At 38.1% G+C, this 23,777-nt stretch overlaps 1 protein-coding gene across 7 annotated transcripts in view; it reads right to left on the minus strand.

The window, feature by feature from the left end:
* Window positions 1–3,093: 3,093 nt before the first annotated feature.
* The window catches only part of PUM2 (pumilio RNA binding family member 2), a 69,330-nt gene continuing 48,646 nt past the window's right edge, over window positions 3,094–23,777 (minus strand). For 3 of the 7 annotated variants that reach the window (XM_035320222.1, XM_035320219.1, XM_035320218.1), the window contains exons 13-21: window positions 19,988–20,224; window positions 13,301–13,568; window positions 12,610–12,739; window positions 10,650–10,784; window positions 10,260–10,397; window positions 8,470–8,595; window positions 7,326–7,447; window positions 5,904–6,096; window positions 3,094–5,041 (exon numbers count right to left, since the gene is read on the minus strand). In XM_035320222.1, coding sequence (XP_035176113.1) covers window positions 4,910–5,041; window positions 5,904–6,096; window positions 7,326–7,447; window positions 8,470–8,595; window positions 10,260–10,397; window positions 10,650–10,784; window positions 12,610–12,739; window positions 13,301–13,568; window positions 19,988–20,224 — 1,481 coding nt within the window. In that variant the 3' untranslated portion in view covers window positions 3,094–4,909. The remainder of the gene's footprint in view (window positions 5,042–5,903; window positions 6,097–7,325; window positions 7,448–8,469; window positions 8,596–10,259; window positions 10,398–10,649; window positions 10,785–12,609; window positions 12,740–13,300; window positions 13,569–19,987; window positions 20,225–23,777) is intronic. The other 4 variants (XM_035320221.1, XM_035320220.1, XM_035320223.1 and 1 more) reach the window with 3 other exon arrangements.

Genomic DNA, 23,777 nt, shown 5'->3' on the forward strand with positions numbered 1-23,777 from the left:
TCCATCTTGTGCTGGCCGTGATGCAACGAGTGGTTCAAGCCCCGCTCCAAGCCCAGCCCAAATCCAGCAGAAAGTGAACTTGCCCAGCTCCCCGTGGTTAGGACATGCTCCTGTGAAGTGAGAGATGCAGGTTCGAACCCCTAAGGCTGACAAAGGAAACTAATTCAAAGGTAACTAAGCTCTGTCCACGGGGCTGAGGAGCACCACCAGGTCAGTCACACTGCAGGCTCCTCTCCTGGCTCCTGACACAGGGTGGCAGCTTTCTGACAGCCTCTGCATTACAAACCCCGTGCGTAACACCGAGCTGTGGTTCGGTCCCAGATAAAGCAGTTGCCTCCTGCCCTAGCACAGGCACTGCAGGAGCAGTCAGGAACACCCCTGACTGTTGGAGCTGGAGTGCTGTCATCCTCTGGCCATCTCTCTGTCCTTTTTGAGTGGGAGGAGGTGACCATGACTGCTTTTCGTGACAGCGGTGCCACTTTCTAACCCCTTCTGATGACGGAGCAGGGGGAGGCCTGGGTTGCTTTGCCATGCAGGAGCACTGCAAACACTGACTCATTCTACAGCATCACTCTGAGCATATTTTGGGGTGGCAGGATCTGGATATTTGCTAAGTTTTTCCAAATCTCTAGCCCAGGTCTGGACTTTGAGGAACCAAGCACCTGCCTGACAGGATCTGCTGTCCCTGAGAGAAACCAAACTTCTCCATTCCCAAACCCAGAGGTGCTCGAGCAATCTTCAGGCACAGATGGAGGCTGTGAGAGCTCTATCATCGTTTACAACCACAGAGAATACTCCAGGTTGAAACTCTTCAGGCAGTGTGACAGTGTGCCTATAGCACACGCATCCTGTCATCAGCATTGTCCAGACTACGCATGGGAACACTTGGGAACGCTTCAAGCACTATCAGAGATCTGCAAGGCATGGACCTTCGTGTGAACAGTGATAGTGTGGGTTGGGAACCAGGACAGACAGCAGAGATCAGATACAACACATCTTCCTTTTTTTTTTTCTCAAGCAACAACACAGAACTACACCACCACTGAGGAAGTCTCCAAAACAAGGTGCCGACCACCTGGATGGACGATGACCAGCCACTGTTCTCCACATAAAATTCAGCATTAGGGTTTTGGGGTGACCTGATGACAACCATCGGGTAGAAAATTGCTTATCTGTGGAGTTGGCATTGGGTTTTCTCCCCAGCTGCATGACTTGGATGTAGTCTGCAATATTCAGAACCAGTCACAAGATCTTAAAACTCTTGCGATTTTTCTCTTCTCTATACTTCCCTGAATGATTGATAGTGGGAGCCGCCACCTCACTCTTTACCCTTTTTCCTAGGTATTAGTATGTTGAACATCCAATATCCTCATGGTGTGAAACTGGTCGTCAGATCAACCAAATCCCCAGGCTGCTGCACAGCAGGTCCCAAGGAAATATGCCTGATCCCCAGGGCAGAGCGAGGAGCGACTACAGCAGTGTCTCAGTGCCATCAGCACTCTAAGACACCTAGATATTATGGCCGCAGAAGCTTCAAAGTTCCCTGAACTCCAGGGAAAAAGAGCATGAGTGGATCGGCAGTCAGTGATGGAAGTAATGATATTATGGCTTCTCTGTCTGTAAAGGGCCACTTAAGGGGGGTTAATGCAATACCAGAAAGTGCACCCGCTCCCCTGTGGTTAGACCACCTCACTCCCCACCTTAAGCCAAAAATGGCCCTTTGAAAGAAAATCCTGGAGTAACAGAAAAGACTGGGTGCAGTGATGACGAGCAGCCACCGCTTCCAGCCCTTTCCAATGCTTGGGGACTCATCGTGGTTTCAGCGGGGCAAAGAATCTGCTGTGAGGCTGTAGCCTTCGTTACCCACTGGTAAACATCCTGCTGTAGGACAATATGAAGTTTAGCTGCTCAGAACTGGAATCTGAATGATCTAATACAGCGTTCTCAAATAACTGACTGATCACTGTTGAATCGAGTACCTTTTCAAAGCTGAGCTCCACAGATAGCAAACGAGACGTAACTGAGAACAAAATGAAATGCTGGTTTCCTGCAGGAAAAACACAAGACCAGATGTATTTCACACAGTGTTATTCACACATTTTCATTTTGATTTTTTACAGTATATACACGTGAGCATTACATTATTCGATATGAGCCACCTGGAGTCAAACCTAATCAAACTGGTCCATCAACAATCTATATCAAAAAAGCAATATTATAGCAAAAAGTCTAGTGGTTCTACCCAAAGCCTAAAAGAGTTGGAAGGAAAACCAGTGATCCTATTCCTGCATATAATTTGTGCAAAAAAAAAAGGTTTTAGGATAGCAAGTGGAAGATGTTCAACGTACTGAAAACACTAGGGATGATGGTTATAGGACTGTTTAAATTAAACCATGGCATGAGTGCTACTTGGACACTACCAATTTCTGCCTGGACATTCCCAAAAGCCTAATTTAATGTCTCAAGTTGGAGAGAATGTCAGCTCTTCAGCTTATACAACATTTATGCACAAGAAAAAAATACTCAGGAGAATTAACACGATCTAGAAAGGTGCTCAAATGCCATCCTTTGTGCGACTACAGGAAAGCCCTGGCTCCAATGACAAGGCTTGTGCCTCTTGAAGGGAATTTTGTGAACTGCCATTCAAAAACTATTTGGCAATTAGAAATGCAATTACTAGAAATAATTAGGCCTACTACATCACTTAATGCAGGCATTAAATGACAGATTCAGAAACTAAAGGTAGGCCAGAAGAAACTTTCCCATTTGCCTATCAATGATTTAACACTAGCATATAAAAAAAAGTAGCAACTCAGGTGTATGCTTTAATAAGACTTATGTCAACCTGATATAAACAGTATTACAACAGAATTCCTTACACAAGTTAATGCCACTACTATTTTCTTTCCTCATGATCAGAGCCCTACCAGTACAGCCTTTTATTTGATCGATGCTCGACACTGCTTTCAGCCTATCTTGGTGATCAGAACCTCGGGTTATGCCATCCAAATGAAAGCTTTACACAAAATACTTACTTCAACAACATACAAAGCACTTTCTTTATCTTTCAGAAACTGAATATACAAAGTAAGCTTTTTTTTTTTTTTTCCAAAATATTTCCATAGGCAAAGGATTAAAAAGGATTTTAATTATACACATATGGTCACAACTCTGCCTTAAAAAGATCATTGGGAAATGTACATAAGGCCGCTTGTAAATGTACATCATCTTTATGTTACTGTTACAATGTCATATGTCCAGAGAAAAAAATTGACAGTATCATACATATTTGCTTTACGCTGGGAGAAGGCTATTCAAAAATACAGTACTCTTCTGTACAAAAAAATCATGCCACATTTATTAAGATGGAAGAAGCATTGGTTTCTGCGATAACCAAGTATTTCAGTCCATTTCTTTCTTGCTATGCTTATTATCCCAACTTAAAATTTGAACAGATTGATTTCCCAAAGTGTCCATATTAACAGAATCAACAGCTATGTTATAAACAAAACATCATGTTTCTCACAATAGATAAAAAGAAAGCCAGTTCATATTTCTGAAACCATATAAAGATAGAATTTAAAAAAATCACTCTTGATTTGCTGAAATAAATTTACATTATACAACACTATATGCCAGGGGGAGAAAAGGGAAGGGGGATATGAATATACACTAAAATGCAAATTTTTGTCCCAAAAAGGGTAAAACAAATTACATTTACAGCATGAAGGTTTACAAATGTACATCTGTACAACCAAGGTAAGCATCACTACTAAATTAGCAAGGCTTGTAATAAACATCGAAACAAGAGATTTGTTTTCAAACTGTAAACTTACACCTATTAACTACACGTATACAATGCATATATTTATAGGAAGCAAAAAAGCTATCTGGATATTTAATCAATCATGCTTAAATGTTGAGCTATCAAGTTTACTTTTCAGTGGCCCCTTTTCTCTTCATCAATACCTATTTTTTGCATCTACAGTGAGAAAGCAAAATAAATGCTCAACACTTTCAAATCCTTACAATTCTATATGCAAAATAAAAAAATACAAATCTCTACTCTTCCTGCATTGTAAAACCGACTGTAAAGTTAATACAGGGTTCACTCCTTTTCCAACAGTGTACTTTACTGAATGGAAGTACCACCATCATTTTATTCCTCTACCTTGTACAACAATTAAATATATAAGTATATACAGCACTTTTAGTTTTAATACATCGCTAGAGAAAACCTTAGGGCACTAATTTAAAAAAAAGGAAAAAAAAAGTGTGTCCACAAAGTGGTGAAAACTGTCTTTTAAAGTCTCCATTGTTTCATTACTCCCTATTTTAATTTGCTGTGCCCAGTTTATTTTTTGAATAGTATGTTGTGAACCACCAAAACACAACTTAACTTTTGGACGTGTTAAATAATGTTTATGCAGCTGATCAATTTTAATCTGGTATAAAAGACTTCACACGAAAGGGAAAAATAAGGATCAGTTCTATATACAACTCTATAAACCTGTTGTGCTATGATGTTGAGTAGACCTACCAGATTGCAAGCCAGTGTATTAAAAGAATACTGTACTTTTTCCCTTTAAAAACTATTTCAGTGACTTTACAAGGTAAAAATTTACAAAATATGTGACAGCTATTTTGATACAATTACATCATATACAGGCATTCTGTGCTTTGCCAGCCGTCCAATCTGATAGGTCTCCGGATCAGGGCTGGAGATTTTTTTTTTTATTTTTTATAATTCACTCCCCAAAAATATACAAAAGAATAAAAATTTTACAAATGGATGAACAAAGTCAATAAATAGATTTAAAAAAATCAGAACATTTATAGTTAAGTTGTATGTTTTGATCATTCACAATAAATTTTTTTTCCATTTCCTCTTTTTTTTTCTTTTTGTCTTTTACAGCATCCCATTTGGTGGTCCACCAATTGGCCCCAGATCAGCGCTGTTCTTCAGGTAATACTTTTCCAACTTGGCCAGAATGTGTTTGCCATAGGTGTATTTACGCAGAGTTGTGATGTGGGGTCGAATCTGTAAGAAGAAACCCGTCATTTTTTTTCCTCAGAAACTGTAAGCAAAGTTACTACACTTGTGAGCAATTCTATAAAAAAAAAAAAAAAGACAGAATCCTGTCTTTCAATAGTTTTGGAAGTTTCTGGAAAGATGTAAAATCGGTGGCTGAATCACCAAGCAACTGATGTACCTGTCACCTTATTTATAATTCAACTGATGACTCTCTACTTTTGCTTTTAGAAGATCAAAACCAGATCAAAAGGGGGTATTTTCACGTGTGACCTAACCCACAGTGGCATATGAGGCTGAGCTGTCCGACGCCTACTACATTCCCCGAATCCAACCCAGCGTTGAACAGCTGGAGGCACAGTGATGCAATGGAGAACATCCCCAAAAGGTTTTCCCATTGGAGCAAATAGCCCAAGGCAACTGGGGCAATGGCATTTTTGTTTCTCTATGGGCATTCTCAACTAGAAAACGTGACCCCCTGTTGGAAGTATGGCGTTCTTTTCAGAGGAAACTGCAGAAGGTATTTATATTAGCATTATTTGTTATTATTTAAAAAAGACAAGCTTGTATTTCTTCTGTTATGTTAATAAACGTGACAAATACTTTCAACATAAAAAAAGTATTTTCACAGTAAAGTTGACACCAAAAGAGGATTTGAAATCCAACTCTTAGGACTCTTCAGTAGATTTACATTTTCAGCTTTCAGAACAGTGCTCAGAGACCTGAAATCATTAGGCCTTATCAAGTTCCCTTGAACGTAACGTTTATACACCAAGTTCTAGATTACAGAACTAGCTAGTTTTCAGTCTAGATGGAAAGAGATTCTGACAGATAAGGTAGTATCAAGAGAAAATTTTCTAAACCAATATACCTTGTGCATTATGATCTTCCGCTGAGCAGGTTCAGCCATATCAATCATCTTCTGAACAACATAGTTGGCATACTGGTCCTTCATCATGGTGTATAAGGCACTGTGAGGACCATCGTTCTGGCAGCAGACCTCATCGATAAGTAAAGCTCTTTCAGCACGAGAAGCGTGAGTTACACATTTTTCTACCACATTGCTGAAAAGTAAGACAAATGCACTCCGTGACTTAGTATGTAGCATTCTTCCAAGTAGCAATTTTACATTTATCTGAACAAGTTCAAGTGCCTTAATGCCACTGAAGAGTCCATTCTAAAAATGCTAAGTCCCGATTTCCAAATCTTTACTCTGTAAATACCTGAGGAAGGTAAAGGATTACCACCAAAAGTCATTTTCTGATACTTTTAGGAGAGATTCTCCACTGGGCCTATGGAAGATACACTGGACCTTAGGTTACATATGTACTGTGGTACATCTGTTTTTAGTTCTGTACCCTTTTAGGATATAGAGAAAGCCAGATACATTTTGAATAAAGAATCTTTTCAGGAGCATGCCTAGATCAGAGAAACCCTCAAATATTTCTTCTGTGTAGATGAAGTCCACTACCTCCAAATGTCTCAGAAGCTGAAAATGCTATCAGTGATTATAAGCCAGAAACAAAACAATTCTCGTCATGCTTTAGAAAATCAAACAAGTTCCAAGGAGAAGAATGTGAATAGTTCTGCTTAGGCAAAGAAAAATAAAATCCAGAAAAACTTGCTACTTTGCATACAACTGATTTTTTAAAACCCATGCCCTCAAAATATCACAGCACATTTCTACTTAAGATTGACAACAAGGTTAGTCTCACTATACCATCCAGGATGAATTCTGAAGTATATGTTCCTTAGAATAATGTGCAATCTACCTTTCAGTAAAAAGAACTGAAGGATGATTTTTAGGTTCTAAAAAAGACTTTGAGTCTTCCAAGTGCATACAATTCTTGTCATGCTGAAGTTTTACAGCTGGCCTTTTTATGCTTGGAAATTGCTTGACTGGACTGATAGAAAAAAAACAGGTCTCAGCTCAGCAGAGTATAAAGCAACTTCTAGGAGAGTTTTTCATCTGGCTCTGGGGATTCTCATACGCCTCTCCTTGGAGTCTGGAAGCCCATTCCCCGAACTTGTAGAGGGTGAACACAAGACACTCCATAAAACCCACAAAATCTCGTTTGTTTTACTGGAGAGCTGCATTTCCCCTTTTCTTTCCCCAAATCTAGTATTTCACAGAGGGTAAGATACCACTACTGTTCATCTCTATAAAAATATGAAATTTCAGAAAATGTTACACAAGGGAAAAATAACAATCTTTTTGTAACACGATAAATAAATCCAATACTGCGACTTTAGGTTAGTGAACCTTTAATATTATGTGAAAGCTGTGCAATACCTGGCAAATTTGTGCTGACTCAGAGCAAGAACTTTTCCTCTTATTTCTGAAACGATTTTACTCTTGTCTTCAGGACGACCATGCTCCAGTACATGTTGAATAACATAATTTCCGTATTGATCCTGAAAATAAGATGACTTCAATTTTCTTTTGTGTTCATACCAAACAATCCATGTAGCTATTGTCTATTTGTATAAACTTTCAACTTACTATTTATATGGATATAAGAAAACTGCAGTAATGTCAACAACACAGAAACAAAGGGATGCAAAAAATACTGCATCAAGAATTACTTAATGGACCATAAAATTTACATGGAAAATGGAAATAATCTGTAGAAATGGCATTTTGCTAGAGTACCTTTTATTCTCTTAAAGAAATAAGTCTTCAAAATTAAGATCATCATTCTTTAATCAGCCACAAGATCTCCCTGAGATTTGGCTCCCCAAGACATAGACAGTCTAATAGAGACTTTATATACAAAAAACTGAGAGGTAAACTAGACTGAATATAAAGCAAATGGCAATTCATGCCTTTTAACGTGTGGAAATTCCTACTGAACAAGTCTCTTCCAGTATTTTAACCTGATTCAATTTCAAAGCCATAAATTTTGTCCATCTGAGACCAAGACAGGAAATCATGTATAAGGTCTTTGGCCCGGCCATCTTTTAGAAAAGATGTCGTAATTGTGTATGAATATGCAACGTATATTTTGTGTGTATGAATGTGCAACGTACATTTTTGACAATGTATATTTTTGATAATATATTTGTGTTTCGATATTATTAGAAGTTATGTGAAGGACACTGGAATGAACTAAGAAACTACAAAAAGGCAATGTTTGCAGTAAATAAATATAGAAAGAAATAAACCCAAAAACCTAATTCTGTGCATGTACAATGTATACTTGAAGCTACAGCCAAAAGTGTAAGGAAAAGGCTTTTTATGTCTTCTTTGCCTCCCAACTTCCAAATTCATTTTCATTAAAACTATGGAAGGAAAGAAAGACAAAAATCAATGTCTACAACACTAAAAAGAAACAAATGCATTTAAGCTATTTCATACACTAAGAAATGGGAATCAATTATGATAATATTAAAAAAAAGCTCTACAATGCATTACAAAAAGGAATATACACACTAACCTGTACTAGTTGTTCTGTGTGCTGATGCAGTTCTTCTAAGATTGGTAAAGTCTGCTCAGCCGTGCAGTGTTCCAGAATACGCTGAATTACTCTACAACCATATGGATGAGTAGAAAGTACGAATACCTTAAAATAGAATTGCAAATTTAAGTTAATCCAAATGAAGTTTACAGATGTGCTACTATTACCATGTTCAAAACGGAACTGAACTTGTCAACTACTTATATAAAAATATGAACACTTTTGCCTGCTAGTATCAGAATTCCATCTCCTGTAAAAGCCAGAAAAAAAGATTAAGAGTCCATTTATTACATTTCTTTTTATCAAGGACTCCAGTAATGATACGGCTGCCTAAGAACCCAAGTTTTCATTACGATGTTTCTAGCCTGTTAACTGCAAAGGAAACCCCTAAAGGCTGACCCTTAGTTAAACATGGTTTACCTTTCAAGCTTTCAACTTTGTTCATTTTAAGATTTTAAGATTTTGTCTTTTATAAAGAGGAGCTCAATTACTGTAGCTGATTTTCGTGATTCTCACATTCCCTGTCACACATATAATTGTAAATAAGTATTTAAAACATACAGCCATGATCTTACTTATTCCTTTTCCAGAAGTCAGTTTTGTATTTTGGGAATTAATTCAGAATATTTAAGAACCAGTATCGGTCAGAACTGAACAGAAAGAATCTTGGCTGATCAAACTGAGATCCACATGATGTAAGCAGGTGACAAAGATACATAACTGTCGGGTGACATGACTGAAGCGCAGTATTTTTCATCTGCCATTTGAGATTAGCTAATGCCTGTATTTTTGAAATATACAATGACTTGCTTTTGTAGATGGATGTCCAGTAAATAGGCAGTCACATTTTAGTCAATGTGGTTCTACTTATAGTTTAGAAACTGCAGCTCATCTACCCCATATGCATTTTTTGATGTGAAAAGACCTTCCCTTCAGCATCTTGGTACGCCATTTACTGCTATGTACAACAAAGTTCTGGTAGTGCTGTTCTAAGTGCTAGAGAATTTATCATAGACTTTGCTAAGAAACACATATGGTCAGCCATTAATGTAAAATTTAGCAACACAGCCAAGGTAGTACGATGTTTTACAATTCTTTGAGACTATAAAAGTACGTGTTTGTCCCAGAATATTAAAATCTTATTTAGCTGCAGCATATTCTCTAGCCCGCGGCACAATACCAATCTTGTATGAATGTAATTTTGTTGGAAGCATAACAAAAAAAACAACCTTAAATAAACAAATACCTTCTGCCCTTCACTTAACACTAGCCCATGTGTAGGGAACAGATTACTATTTCTTCAAAGTATTTCCTTAATGATAGGTATTAATTGGAAAACACTGAGACAGACTTACAAGATAAGCAACAGAAGAAAAAAAAAATGGAAAGGAAATTTTAATGAGAAGTATATGCCACAGATCAGATACTTTATTATTACATCAAAAATAGCAATGTTAAAAGTTATAAAGGAAATTTAAAATTGCACATCACAAAATTCAAACAGCCTGGCCGTAAGCCAAATACTTCTATTGGTATTTATAGCACATCCAAACAGGTTTTCTAGATCCTCAGCTCCACCAGATTCATCTTTTTACAGCACGTAAACTGTCTATTCAACAGCTTTTCTACTTTATCATCCCCTCTTTTAATCCTACTTAATACAAGCTGACTGGTAAAGTATCAAGTGCTATCTTGTATATGCAAATGATGGAAAAAGATCTGCAAATCAAAGCAACCCTACAGAAAAGGAAACAAATTGTTAACACTACCTGTCCTTTGAATGCATCAATGATGAACTGGAGCGACTGCGGCTGAACGCACTCAATACATTTTTGGACAACATGGTTTCCATTTTGATCTTTCACACATTTCAGAACGTGACCATCCAGCTCTTTCACCATTTCGTTCTGGAAAAAAAAAGATTATCTTTTCAGTGTTTTTTTATCTTCAAAAAAAACGAAAAGTCCCCTTTTCATTCTAACTGTCCAATTTTCCTATTCACTGGTCATCTACTTGTGTATCATAACCTTATGATTTAAACGATTTTTGGTCCCTAGGGCTTTTCATAATGAAGGGAACCATCAACAATTTAAGCAAGTAGAAAGGTGGGTGCTATTAAAAAGAAATGGAATACAAAAAAAAATATTGTTCTAACTTACAATTACCTGCTGGTCAGGTGAGATAGACTCAAGTGCTTTCTGAATAACACGACAGCCATACATCTGTAGGGCTAATGGCAGAACGTGACCACGTATGCGTGTTGCTAGGGCTAACTTTTGATCCAGGCTTCCAAACTAAAAGAAAATAAATATGCTGTTAACAAATGAAGACATGAAGTATGCTGGAATTTACATGACAGAGTCAGAACTTTCATGATGTATTAAAGATTTACTGGGCCTTGAATGATTTTTCCCCTTTTACCTCTGACAGGTATATTCACAAAAGCTTTCCCCACCCCTCAGTGCAACATCTGCAATATTCTACATTCCATTCTCATACCTGCTTTCAAATGCATGATTTTAAAGGCAGCAGGAAAAAAAAATCTAAGTAGTTTATACTCGACTGTCTGTAGAAATACAGAATAAGATTTTAGTGCAATAACCCACTTATTTAGACAAATGTTATCAGCCAAATTAATTATATCAGATTACCATAGCACACTAATTCAAATTACATATTCTCCAGCATCTCAAATTTGTACTGGTACCTTATATACAGTAAGCAAGCTGTAATGGGAGAAAGAGAAACCAAAAATAACAAAAAGAAGCAGCTGCCCTATAGCAGCTTCTTGGTAACTTCATGTGCCTTGAAGGATGATTCCCACCCTGTGCACCTGGGGAAATCTAGAAATATCCGGGCTTTGCAGAGCAAAATCAAAATGGTTTTATATGCTGGTTGTATTAGAGTATAAGCCAACCAACATTTGTTCAGCAGTAGCTAGCTCCTGCCAGTATCATTCCCCCCCCAGGTGTCACTAGAGCCTTCTGTTTTGCTTCCTGTTTAACAAAGAAGAGGCCAGACTGGCTTCAGAATAACACAACTCTGTGGGAAATCTTAAACCCCACACCTGTAGTCACCAAAAGCTCTGAAGAAAGCTCCAACAACTTGTCCCTCCCACGCAGATGATGAACAAATTCCCTTACGATACCTAAGGGCCAATGCATTTTTCTTGGGAACTCTTACGCCAAATTAAGATGAAACAACACTCAATTGTCAATCATTATCTCTCTTGAGCAAGATCAAGAACTTATATACTGTACATCAGCCACACTTTTCAGAAGATATTCTGATTTTGTAGAAAGAAGATCAAGACAAAAAAAAATGAGCACAGATTTCTAGGCTTTGTAGACTTATTAAAAAATTATATTCCTGTTTAGAGTGAGCATTGTATTTCTAATTGGGTAACTTTTTCTTATTGTACATTTTCCAGCTTCATTTTCTATCCAACTATGTATTTTGATATGATCCTTGATTTAAAGTACACAGTGCTTCAGATCTGTCCTATGGTTTTTTTTTTCCCCACAAGACATATGCATTGCCTTTTCTCCTCTCCATAGGTTGAATCTTGTAGCTCTTTGGTAAGGCAACAACAACACAAAAGCAAAGCAGTTTTAAATACTAATTTTACTAGTACTGAGTGTATCATACAGCAGCCCTTCCTCATTTTTTTCTGCCTGAACAGTGTTTGATAAAAGTTCCTTCTGAGCACTGGACTAAGTTCACACTTCTATTTATCTGCAAGAACATTTTCCAGACCCATTTTTTTGCCAAGATGCAGTAACCACTACAAGTATCCTTCAAATCTTTGTGTTCCCTGCCACTAACTGAAAGTCTATGTAAATTAAGCTAAAAGCTTAAGTGTGCAGCCAATGCTGCTCACTATCACGTGCATCACCAGTGCAAAAGAAAGCAATGCCTATAATCTTCAGGCCTATTATGAAAAAAGGGGATGGAACAGAACAGAAAACACGTGTGCACTATTAGACCCCTGGGTTCTGTAGTGAGAGTCCAGTAGAATTCTGCTATGATGCTAAGAAAAAAAAAAAAAACATTTAAATTTAATCAGACTTTACAGCGTTTCATTCAAGTTTCTGTTCATACACTTTGTGTTAGGCTTACCTCAAAGAACTTCTGTATTACATAGTTTCCAAACACATCAGTCATCAATTGATATGCTGCTTGCAAGATCTCATTAAATACCATCTGGCGCTCAGCTGGAGTAGCTCGCTCTAGCTTTTGCTGTATAAATCTAAGTGCAAAAAATGTACATTATGCTTTACATGAACAACAGGAAAACCTCTCAAACACTGTTTCAATGAGACACCTCAACACTCTGAAGTGAGCATTCAACATTATAGAACTTATTAAAATGAAAGTAATGCCTCTGCATATGAAAGGATGCATTTCAGTATAATGATCCTTAAAACTTTCATTTGAAATGTATTAAAGATGAAAAGAATAAAAACAATAACCAAGTACCTGATGATGTACTGCTAAAATGGTTTTAGCATTCCAGATGCCAGATACTTTGTTTTCTTAATCGACACCTTTTTGATACTTTTAAGTATCAAACTAGAGTTTACAAGCCTAGTTATAAGGCTGTTCCTAACCCGAAAACTTCTAAAAGCAGCTAAATTTATACTACTGTTATAATGCAATTTCCTAGAAAAGAAAGAGGTCAGGGTAAGAGCATGTGCTCCAATTACTGGCATGCTTTGCATTAAGAAGAGTACCAGCTCATTCACACGTTTAATGTTAATACGACATTATCAAAGCAGTACATCATCATTAACTTTACTGTAGTAATTACCTAGAACCATGCTGATCTTGAGAAAATTCAACAATATGTCCAACAAGGTCTCTTAGCTGAAGATTAGGGAAGCGATTATTTCTGAAATCTTCCAGCAAGCGACTGCGTCCAGAAGGCATAATATCAGACCTACTGTAACGAAGGCGTGAAGGAGGGAAGAGCTGACTGGTGGAGCTAAAAAGACTGGAGGTACTTGCCGCACTGCGATACTTTGCTTCTGCTCCAGGTGCTGCAGAAATATAGCGACCACTACCATTTGTCAGTCCTCCTACAAGGAAGCAGCTCTGTCAGTGAAAGCCGTAAGGAAAATAAACAACAGCAAAACAGTAAGTGTACTACAACTACAGATACCCTTGGAGCCAAAGGAAACAACAGTGGTGTCTCATTATTTATGTTTACCTCATTTTGGTTTGAGGAGTTAGATAGCTTTATCTGCCAAGAAATAAAACCATTCTCCTCCTCGTTTTCATTTTACGTGAAGGGCACCAGGAAAAGAAATCTCGTGAGAAGAGAATAATGAAGCAGGTAAAGTGACCACCCAGACATACAGGAACTTTAGGGCTGGGTGGGCCTTGGCTTAGTGGGCAGATTTCCACTTCACAAGCAATTCAGACGATTCAGACTGTTGTTAGTAGTCTTGAAGTTAGCCAATCGTTTCAAAACAGACCATGAAATCTGAACTACCCTTCAGTCCCTGCTGAGGTACCTTTCTGTCAATTCACAGCGTGAAAGGGCCTTTTTGGGGAGGCACGTGCGATGCCTCATGTCATGCTGTACCTGTTCTGCAGGAAATTTGATGACTTCAGCATCCCAGGCTTTAGATCTGGTACCTCTCTCTACGCACTAAATGTGTCAAATTTCAAAGCAGGTAACTAAGAATGCCCTACTTAATTCTAAAACAACCAAAAAACATATTAAACAAGTTCCTTTTAAAAACATCAAGTCCTGGCCTCACTGTGAAAACATGCACCACTCATTACACTTTGTCTTTCCTTACTTTCTGTTAGCTGAACTGCTTTCCTTAGGCCCTCCTCCTTTAGCTAGTGGTCCCACCTACGGCTATCCTCTCCCAGCCCTGTGAATCTCCCCTCACACACTGCTCTTCCATCACTTCACATCCCTCTCAAGTCTGCCACAAGGCCTCTCTCCTCCACAACAGGCAGCAGTTTTCAGAATAAGCATGCAAACAACGCATCTTCTGCGACTACCTCAACTCTAGTATGCACAAAAATACCAAGCTAAAATCATTGAGTGAAAAGTGAAAAACAAAAAATATCTTCATTTTCCCCACAAATGATCTAGAAAGTAACTGAAAGCCCTGTCAAAGTCAACTAAATTTGAATTTAAAACAAATTGCAGTATGTGCTGTTTGAATGGTGCTCTATTACAAAGCGAACAAAAAAATGTATCAGCTGACAGTGCCCCAGCCAAGCCTTCTTTTGGTTCCAAGCATTTATAAGGCCAGGCAACAACAGAGTTACAGTGGGCTGGTCATGTATTAATGGTCAAGTATCTTTTTAGAAGGGTCAAATCGAAATACCAGGATCTGATGTGTTAGTGCTCTGGAAGATGTATCAAGCATTGCATTTATTGAATTCTATAGGATTATGCCCTAAAATAAATATAGCGTTTCTACGTTTTCAAAATTCAGTGGTAAGAATTAGTAAAGAATCAGTAAATAATTTGTCCCACAGTACCTTAAAAAAAACTAGCTTTCTCTTCATTTAAAATTAAAGCCTCTTAATTCTCTATAGCCAGAAAAAATCAGCTTTAACTATCATTTTTAGTTTTCATTGACTATCACTACTTCCAGAAGAGAGACGACAGTGACGTGATACTAACAGACAAAAAGAAAAAGAAACCCAACATTCTGCAGGTGAAGCAGGATGCAGAGTGATGCTCCAGTGATTCTTCTTCTAGGAACGGCCTTCTAAACAGAGAACTTGTGGACCTGAAAACATGGCATTTGTGATCTAGATTATTAAAACACTGAAATGAAACCTATCTTCCTTGTGAATGCTGTGCAGTAACAGTATTTCATGCCAGGAGAGGGCAGCAAAGCCCGTTTAAAAGCAGCCTTGATGGCTGTTAGAACATTTCTATTGCTTCCCTGATCACAGGCTCAATTCTCTGCCAGAAACTAATAGGGTAATTTTGGTTATGAGTTTACATACTGCATGGGTCTAATTAGCATGAACAGTCAAATTGCACATGTGAGTCAAGAACTGTTTATCCATCTTTATGTAATAATATATAAATAATAGTATATATATATTTTTAACTCAAGCCTCCATGTAAGTATGAGATAAATGTGACAATTTATCCAACAATTAAAACAGAAATTAAGAAATTTCCTACCTTTTAACAAATGTTCTATGTGTGTAGCAAAACTGCATGCATATAATTCACACTCAGGATTATCAATCAAGTCCTTCCTTAGTCAAATTTGGGAATGGTCCGTTTTTAAGGCTTAACAAGACTACGCTGCAACTGGGAAACTCCTCTCTAGCCTGTGAAACTACCTAAGATGATCGCATTAAGCAGGTTCATAATACAGGATGGCTAAAAATATATACATCATTCCTAGAGGAACCTCACACTTCAAAAGCTTAAGCTGTAAAACCCTGGAAACTATTATAAAAACTGTGCTATCATAGGCTTTTTTCACAAAAAATAGCTTTTCTCTTTTTTGATTTATGCAGTAATGTTATAGTTCAGTGACAACTTTGCAGATTTGAAAAATAAGAAAACCCACAAAATAAAATCCTCTTGTCACAGGTACTTACTTATTACACTCTTGTATACAGAGTATTTTCTTGAATATTACATTCTCATTAAATTCTCTTCCCAAAGCCAGCTAAGCCTTAGTGTGGACATTGAAGACAACTGCTCTCCTCCTTCCCACAGGCTTTTACTGTGAATGGCTTAGAAGTGAAAAACTGACATCTGAGTTCTTACGCAAATCCTCCTGGTTAGCCTACCACAACCCCCTCTTCTTCAAGAACTCCTAATATTGTTTTAAAGAGTCTGACTCCATAGCAGAAGGTAATACAGGCTAGTTCTCACTAATTATTTTTGGGAACAAACAAACAAGAACACCCATACCCTACTGGATCAAACACCTAGTCTAAACTTTTCTGCAAATGCTGGCACTTCAGAGGACTGCTGTCAGGCGTCCATGCGTCCACGCAATTACAAACCGCTGGGGAAGAAAGCACGCAGCTTGTAGCTAATCACTTAGCTATCACTCCTGATCTTGTAAAAGGAAGATCTCCAATGCAAGGAATATTATTAAGTTGTTTTACAGTTTAATTGAACCCAAATCCCAGTGCCTAGTCCATAGGGAAGAAGAGGCTCAGAGGCATAAAAAGCATATAGGGCATCTAAAACAGAGCCTTACTAAGCTTTAAGGAGACAAATCATGTTAAATTCTTGAACTCCTCAGCTTAGACAACATATTTAATGTAAAAGGCAGTATGAAAAAATATTAAAAATTAGATCTATGCAGATTTATTGATAGCATTAGTCTGTTAGTACTTATTACCAAAGCATTTGTTCAATTATTTCTAACCAAGACATAAAACAGATTTACTGCACAGAAACTGCTGTTCAAATCCAGTCACAGCAATGTTATTTTCTAGTAAAACATATAAAATTATATAAAGATGTTAAACTTGATTTATACAAAATATTTTTATATCCGTAAAAAAAAAAAATCAGCTTAATCTCATCCTCAGCTAAAATTAGTAAACATTTCATCTACTCCTGGGAAATACCAGGATATGTACATGTGTGTGAGACCATACAGCCGTGCATATGCATTTTAGGAATCAATGCAAGTGCTTATTATGCCTGGTTTACCGAAGTCCTACAGAGTAGGTACACGACAGAGGCAACGCAAGGTCCCCCAGAATGGAGGTCCCTTGGCATAGCCCTATTACCCAGAACGACTGGTCCCTAAAAACACCGACCTGATCTACCAACAAGCTTGGTTTGCAAAGCAGACTGAAAACGATTACCTCCAAAAACCCAGATTTTCAAAATCCTGTCCCTAAAACAAACCCTTGAAATGCTGCAATGTACCATCCAACAAGTAAGCGCTGCCAATCTAAAGGAATTTTTACACCACGGGAAGAATACTTCTGCTTGCAACTTTTTGTCCCTGGGAGTGAAAGGGTAGTTCAAATTCATGACCTTGCTGCTCCAACTGATTACAGCATGGAAGCAGGTACAAACAACCGGTAAATCCCTTCAGATACAGGAAAACTGACACTAGACCAAAGTAATTAGTGCGTTCCCGTTTTAGGACGTTGGGTAAGAGTTGGTGAGAAGAGATAAAAACAGCAAAGTATCACAAGTTTCTTGTAAAAGGGAAACTTTTTTTTTTTTTTTTTTTAAAGCTACAAATTGCAGCAGTGTCTGACAAAGGGGTTATAAAACCATGCACCCTTCCCCAGGATTGTGCTCTAGTATTCTGGTGGCTGAAACAGGAGCAACCGAGTTTGATGCCCATTTTAAAACAGGAGTTAAACTTAGCTGAACCTGTTGATACAAGCAGGCAAGACAACAAGTTTTGAAGGTGGAGGGAGAGCTGCATTTGACAGGCATTATCAGAATACCAATGGAAACTGCATGCAGACATGAACTTACAATGTTGTTCTACTCTGAAAAGTGACTGGGTGACCCTTCACAAAATACACTCCCTGCTCGATTTCAAGTGTAACTTCTTATTTGGTGCAAAAGCTTGGCCTTTATTATTATTTTTCTTTATTTGAGAACAAAACAAATCTTCTAAGAGTGTTGGATGAACAGAAGCAGAATAAATTTAACAGGACAGACAACTGCAGAAAAAGTCTTGGACTTTTCACAACGGTGCACCGTGGATGCAACTGCACAATGATGTAACACAAAGGGCAGAGTGCAGGAAATGCTAAAAAACTCACTGCATTTTAAAATTAAAGTAAATATCCATGAGAGCCTCAAATTCAAATCTTCAGATTGATTTGGTAAGGCAGCAAAAAGTTTACCCATCAGCAAAGTCCACTGCTTGTGGAAGATGAAGAGGCTGCAAGCATGGAAGCCAAAAATGTGTCAATTTTCAGAGTACAACTGTACATTCTGGCTTTTTACACACTGATCTAGTACATGATTTTAACAAAATATTATACTTAGTTCACACTGCCAAACAGTCTGAAATAGACTAAAATCAGTATATATTAATTTCTGCTGATAGAGGTAGTCCTCTATACTGATTGCAGCTTATTTTCTCAAAACTTAAAAGCCTTTTATTTAGCATTTATCAGATGTAAAGCAACACATGTTTTGAATTTTAGATAATGCCTTCCAAAATTTGGCTTAAGTATAGTTTTCAGTAACATGAAAACTATTGTGAGAGTACTTTGGAAAGAAAGAAAGAAAAAGATTTCCATGATAACCCCATTGTCAGATGTTCAGAACTTTCTCAAAAGCCTCCATTTGGGCTGAAACTTTCCATGCTTGGTCTCAGCCCAAAGGTGCACTTTGTAGACCTGGAAAAGGAAAAAAGGTAAGTAAAAAAAATAAAACGTGCTGAAACATCCCCTCGCCCAGTTTTACTTTGGGTATTCAGCACATAACCATGAAGGGGATACTGAACTGCAAATGTAATATTTAAATTACTTTTAACATTGTTACAGAAATCACACATTTCTCACAGTGTATTTTGCTGGGCACTTTTCTTTTTTTTTTCCTGCTTTATTTGCACCAAACCAAAGTACAGGGGTTAGGTTTCCTACCACGTGCACAGGAGTGCACACTGGAGCAACAGGCAACTCAATCTCATCATCGTATCCAGTTTTGCTGTACAATTTTGTACATGTTGTACATTCAAATTAAATGACTGCAAATACTTGCAGCAAAAAAAAGGAAAGTTTATCAAGCAACCTCAGGTTTGAGGCATTCTCTTTTAAATATACTGTAGGCTGTGGTGGAGTTTCTTTAAGTTTTACATTTATTTTAAAGATTGAGCTCCCATGTCATCTAGCTAGCTGAAAAAATTCTGAGATTATTGTCATCATTCTTTAAAAATACATCTGATAACAGAGAGCCACCCCTGACAAAGCTTTTGCTGTTTCTTTAATAAGTACATTTTATTTTCTTCCACCAGCCTGGCGGTAAGCACTTGTCTTCCTGGCAAAGCATCAGGGCCTTACGGTAGCAGGCTCACTGAAGCAGAATCACCTTTCAGTACACATTACTCGACAGCTTTGCTCACTTCATCATGGGAGGGGGCAGCAGTGGAAGTCACTTCACTGCTCAACACGGAACTCATCTTAAAATCATCGTAAGTGGGAACACACTGGAGCACAAACGAGAATAATGCACCTTCGCTCGGCATACTGCGAACAGTTCACATAGTACAAAAGGGATGGGTAAATCTTACGGGGCCATCTGCAAGGGAAGAAAAATCAGCTGTTGGCCCGATACTGCAAAAAAGCTCGAGTGCCCTCCACTCTCAAATCAACGAGCATTTGACTGTGCTCTTCAGCCTTCAGGAATGGGCCCTCTTCATTACAAAACTGTTTAACAGCAAAGGTAACGTGACATCTCTTATGCAACATATATTTTACACATAGAAATACATACACACATACAAACAAAACGTGGTTTTTGGTTTTTTTTTTGGTTTTTTGTTTTTGTTGTTTTTACCTAAATGCAAACTGGATGAGGATCCATGTGATGAAAGTGATGGCGGTGGCGTAAGTGAATGTCCTGGAGTTTGGCTTGGCAGAGGCATGCCTATTGGACTTGGAGAGGAGGAAAATCCCAGACTATTGTAAAATGGCTGCCCTATGGGTGCTAGGCTGCTACTAGATCTTTTGTACAAGTCAGAGCTAGTAGATAGAGAATCTCTCCTTGTGGCACTACTACTTGCAGAACTGCCAACTGAAGAAGAAATAAAAAGACCCTAATTACACAGTGTCAACTGAATAAAACCTAATCCCCAACTACAGCTGGGCAATAACAGATGCGATCACAATAATTATAGCAATCGTTATGACAAAGACAATTACTGTGATAACCACACATGCTTTTAAGTAAATCTAAGTGGGTATAAACATACCACTGGTAAGTAATTTCATCAATGCCCATGTCTTTCAACATTTCATTCTAGACTTCTCACAGTAATACTGCAGTACTCCATTTGAACACCCTGGCTTCAGGCTTTGGGACAAACACGAAATTTATGAGATCACAGTGTCACTGTATATTGCAAGTGGTTCTAACGATATTCCCCCTAAACTCTTCAAGAATTTTTTTCCAACATAAATTATTAGTCAGCGATACGTAAGTGCAGGCAAAAGGCTAGAAACACATTTTTAAGGGTTTAGAAAATAAACTGTGTCAGTATTCAGCTGTGTCTGAACTTCCTCTTGTTTGTGAACCCCTCATCTTTAGGAAAAAAAAAAAAAGACTACTTAAAATTCCCTGAGAGAATTATGATTCTCAAAGAAGCATTTTGGAAAGATAATATAAAGAGGGAGTAGGCTAAGAAGATGAGAAGCAGAGCAGAGATATGAAAATTAAGGTGAGAAACTAAAAACATCATTTTACTGCTATCACTATTTCTGACAAACAAATTAGACTATGAACTTTGTTTGGCTAACAGAGTATTAGTGAAGGACTGGTTATCCTGCACAGCACCATTCGGCAAGGCGATGAACAGTCTAGGATAAATTATGAAAACAACAGAAAGCTTTTAGAAATGTTAAATTCTGTTATCTGTTGCATACTAGTGAAATATTTAACTATAGTGCCTATTAGAAACACTGGAATGTTATCATACCAATAAACCAAGACTATGGATATTTTGGTAATGTAAGGCTGCTTCTTAAGCTGAATTTGGAAGATTGATTTCTGCTTCATCTTAAAAATGAAAATGTCAAAGTTTATTCTTCTATAATCCTTATCCTCATCAGTGTACCCTACCACATCTGGCAGCATGGTCCAACATAAAGGTCTCCTGATACTTCCCATTTTGAGAGACTAGAGGCTGGCTGTTCCTAACATCAGCAATGTGGCTAGTATTTTTCATGGCACGTACCTCCTTGGACCAAATTGTTCAAAGAGGTTCTGCCTAAATGACACAGCCATTTTAGGAAACCAGGAAAGATGCTTCAACTTTAGTGAAATAATCCAGCCACCTTTAATATGAGAAATTGATGCTTTCACGTACTCAGATCGTCATGCTAGCAACAGGAGACCTTTATTTCCATGCTCTCTTTGAGCTAGAAATCTTAGCAAAATCACATGTTATCCAAGTTCAGCAGAGATCTGGTACAGACTCGTAGCTGAAAACTCAAACTCCTGCCCACTCATGGCACGTCTGAGATGGCTGATAAAGGTTTTCCTGCAACTGTACTTCTAGGCTTCTGTGTACTGTGCCAAAAACGGACTCTAAAGCTGCTGTCCAAGATCCCACCTTTGTTCAGAAGACCCATCTGGCAATGTGGAAAGGAAGTTATCTACTTCAAATGCAGAGGAGACAAAAGCCAAACACAAGAAATGGACCAGGAAAAAAAATGAAACCAGAACCAGGAGGAGAGAAAGGTCAGACAAAGGAGCCAACAAGGAGACTGCAAGGAAACTGGCAGGCAATTTCAGAAGTGGTGGAACTGAGGATGGCAAAGAAAGCAGATCTGATGAAAAGTAAGGCTATAGAAAGTGTATGCGACTGTGGGGCAAAGAGCCTGGAACAGTTAGCTGATAATGGGAACACCACACAGTACGAGCAGCAACAGACACATACTGGGGCAGGAGGGGAGATACATGTTGCCTGGAAGCTGGGAAGGCACACATACTGGAGGAGAAGCCAGGAGGAAAAGATATTGGGCTAAATAGGCAAGGAGATTGAGAGTAAGAAGAGCAAATTAAGGGAACAGTTGAAAGAAATCCTGAGGTTTGAGACTAGCTCTACAGGTTCTGGCTCAGCTGATGAACTATGTGCACGTTAATACAATGCCACAGGATGGATTGTTATTTTTCCAACTGACTTGGGGGGAGGGGGGGAATGCAAAGCTTCAGGGTTTCTTATTGAGCTAGATTACTGCAGCTTGACAAGTTACTACGAGCCAGCTGAGCTGAATCTTTACACACACACAAGCAAAGCTCACAGAAACAAGATAAATTAAATTAGCTCAGCCCTCTTTATCACTAAACAAATGTAACTGTGTTAGCTACAAGCCGAAAGAAGTCATCTGGGAAGCTGCTGTGGTCAATCCAATTCTCAGTTACCTGTTAAGCTGCAGTACGTTATCATGTACCTAAATATTTAAAGTGGAGTGTGAATAACTTTGTAATAAAAGAGGACTGTAACGTGATTTCATTTACATGATCTGCTTGCCTCTTCCTATTTTCTCCCTTGTTGCTCAGTCATTCTGCTAGAACAGGCTCGACTTTTATTTATATTTTTTTTTAAACGGAGCTTCTTCCCCTCCCTCCCTCCCCGCAGCAACTGAAACCATAAGCAAGGTGTAAGGGCAAGATCAGTACTGCCATCTGTCAGTCTTCATGGAATACGTTAACTGAAATCCAGCCCTTACAACACGCTTAGACAAGCTACAGATAAGCTGAAGCCTTGGCAAATCAAACATTAAACTAGTTTTTTAATTTGCCTCAACATGCATTAACAGCATTTTTATAAGTACTCATCTGAGTAATTCAATTCATGTGTACATACAGCTCAGTTTTTTTGTTTGTTTATTTGTTGCTTTTTTATTTTTTATTTTTAATCAGGAAGCATATTTTTAAGTGGCTGTTGTGGCAAGTACAATTTATACTTGGCAGAAGGGCACTTTCAATGTACTTTTACTCCAGTAATCTACTAAAAATCTTTCAGGTTTAGGTAGCACCTTTCATCAGCACTTCTCAAACTGCAAAAACACAAGCTTCCTGCTCCTCTGTGGAAACTACCAGGCAAATTAAATCACCTAGGACACGGCTGCAAGATTTCAGAACGTGCTGTCTATGCTGAAGGCTTTGCACGAGGCTCTGCAACTGAACTTTGCTACAAGAAAAAGGCATCATCTCCTGTGCCAGAAAAAAAAAAACTGTTCATTTTCTTCTTAAGGAGACAAAACTAAAATTTGTACTGTATGGAGGTCCTTGTGATAATGCTGGATAAAGACTTCCATGGCTTAAAAGTATTCTATCTAGACACTTAAAATGGGTGCGCTGCATTAAATCTGCAGATATGCTTAAGACCACATCTATCAATGAAATGAAACTGTACCTAGCGCAAAACGCAGCTGCTAAGAATTCACTCAACTCCTGCAAGTAGCTGAGGAAAAATCTGCACTACAAAATACAGCACTGGGATAGCACAATTGTTTTGTGAGATTTACCTGCTGTGGCACTACAGATTTTTTTTTAAGAAGCCCTACCCATCTGAGTGGCCTTTAAATAAAAAAAAAATTGAAAAAAAGCATGTTTAGAGTTC

The sequence above is a fragment of the Oxyura jamaicensis genome, chromosome 3, assembly GCF_011077185.1.
Source record: "Oxyura jamaicensis isolate SHBP4307 breed ruddy duck chromosome 3, BPBGC_Ojam_1.0, whole genome shotgun sequence".
NCBI lineage: Eukaryota > Metazoa > Chordata > Aves > Anseriformes > Anatidae > Oxyura > Oxyura jamaicensis.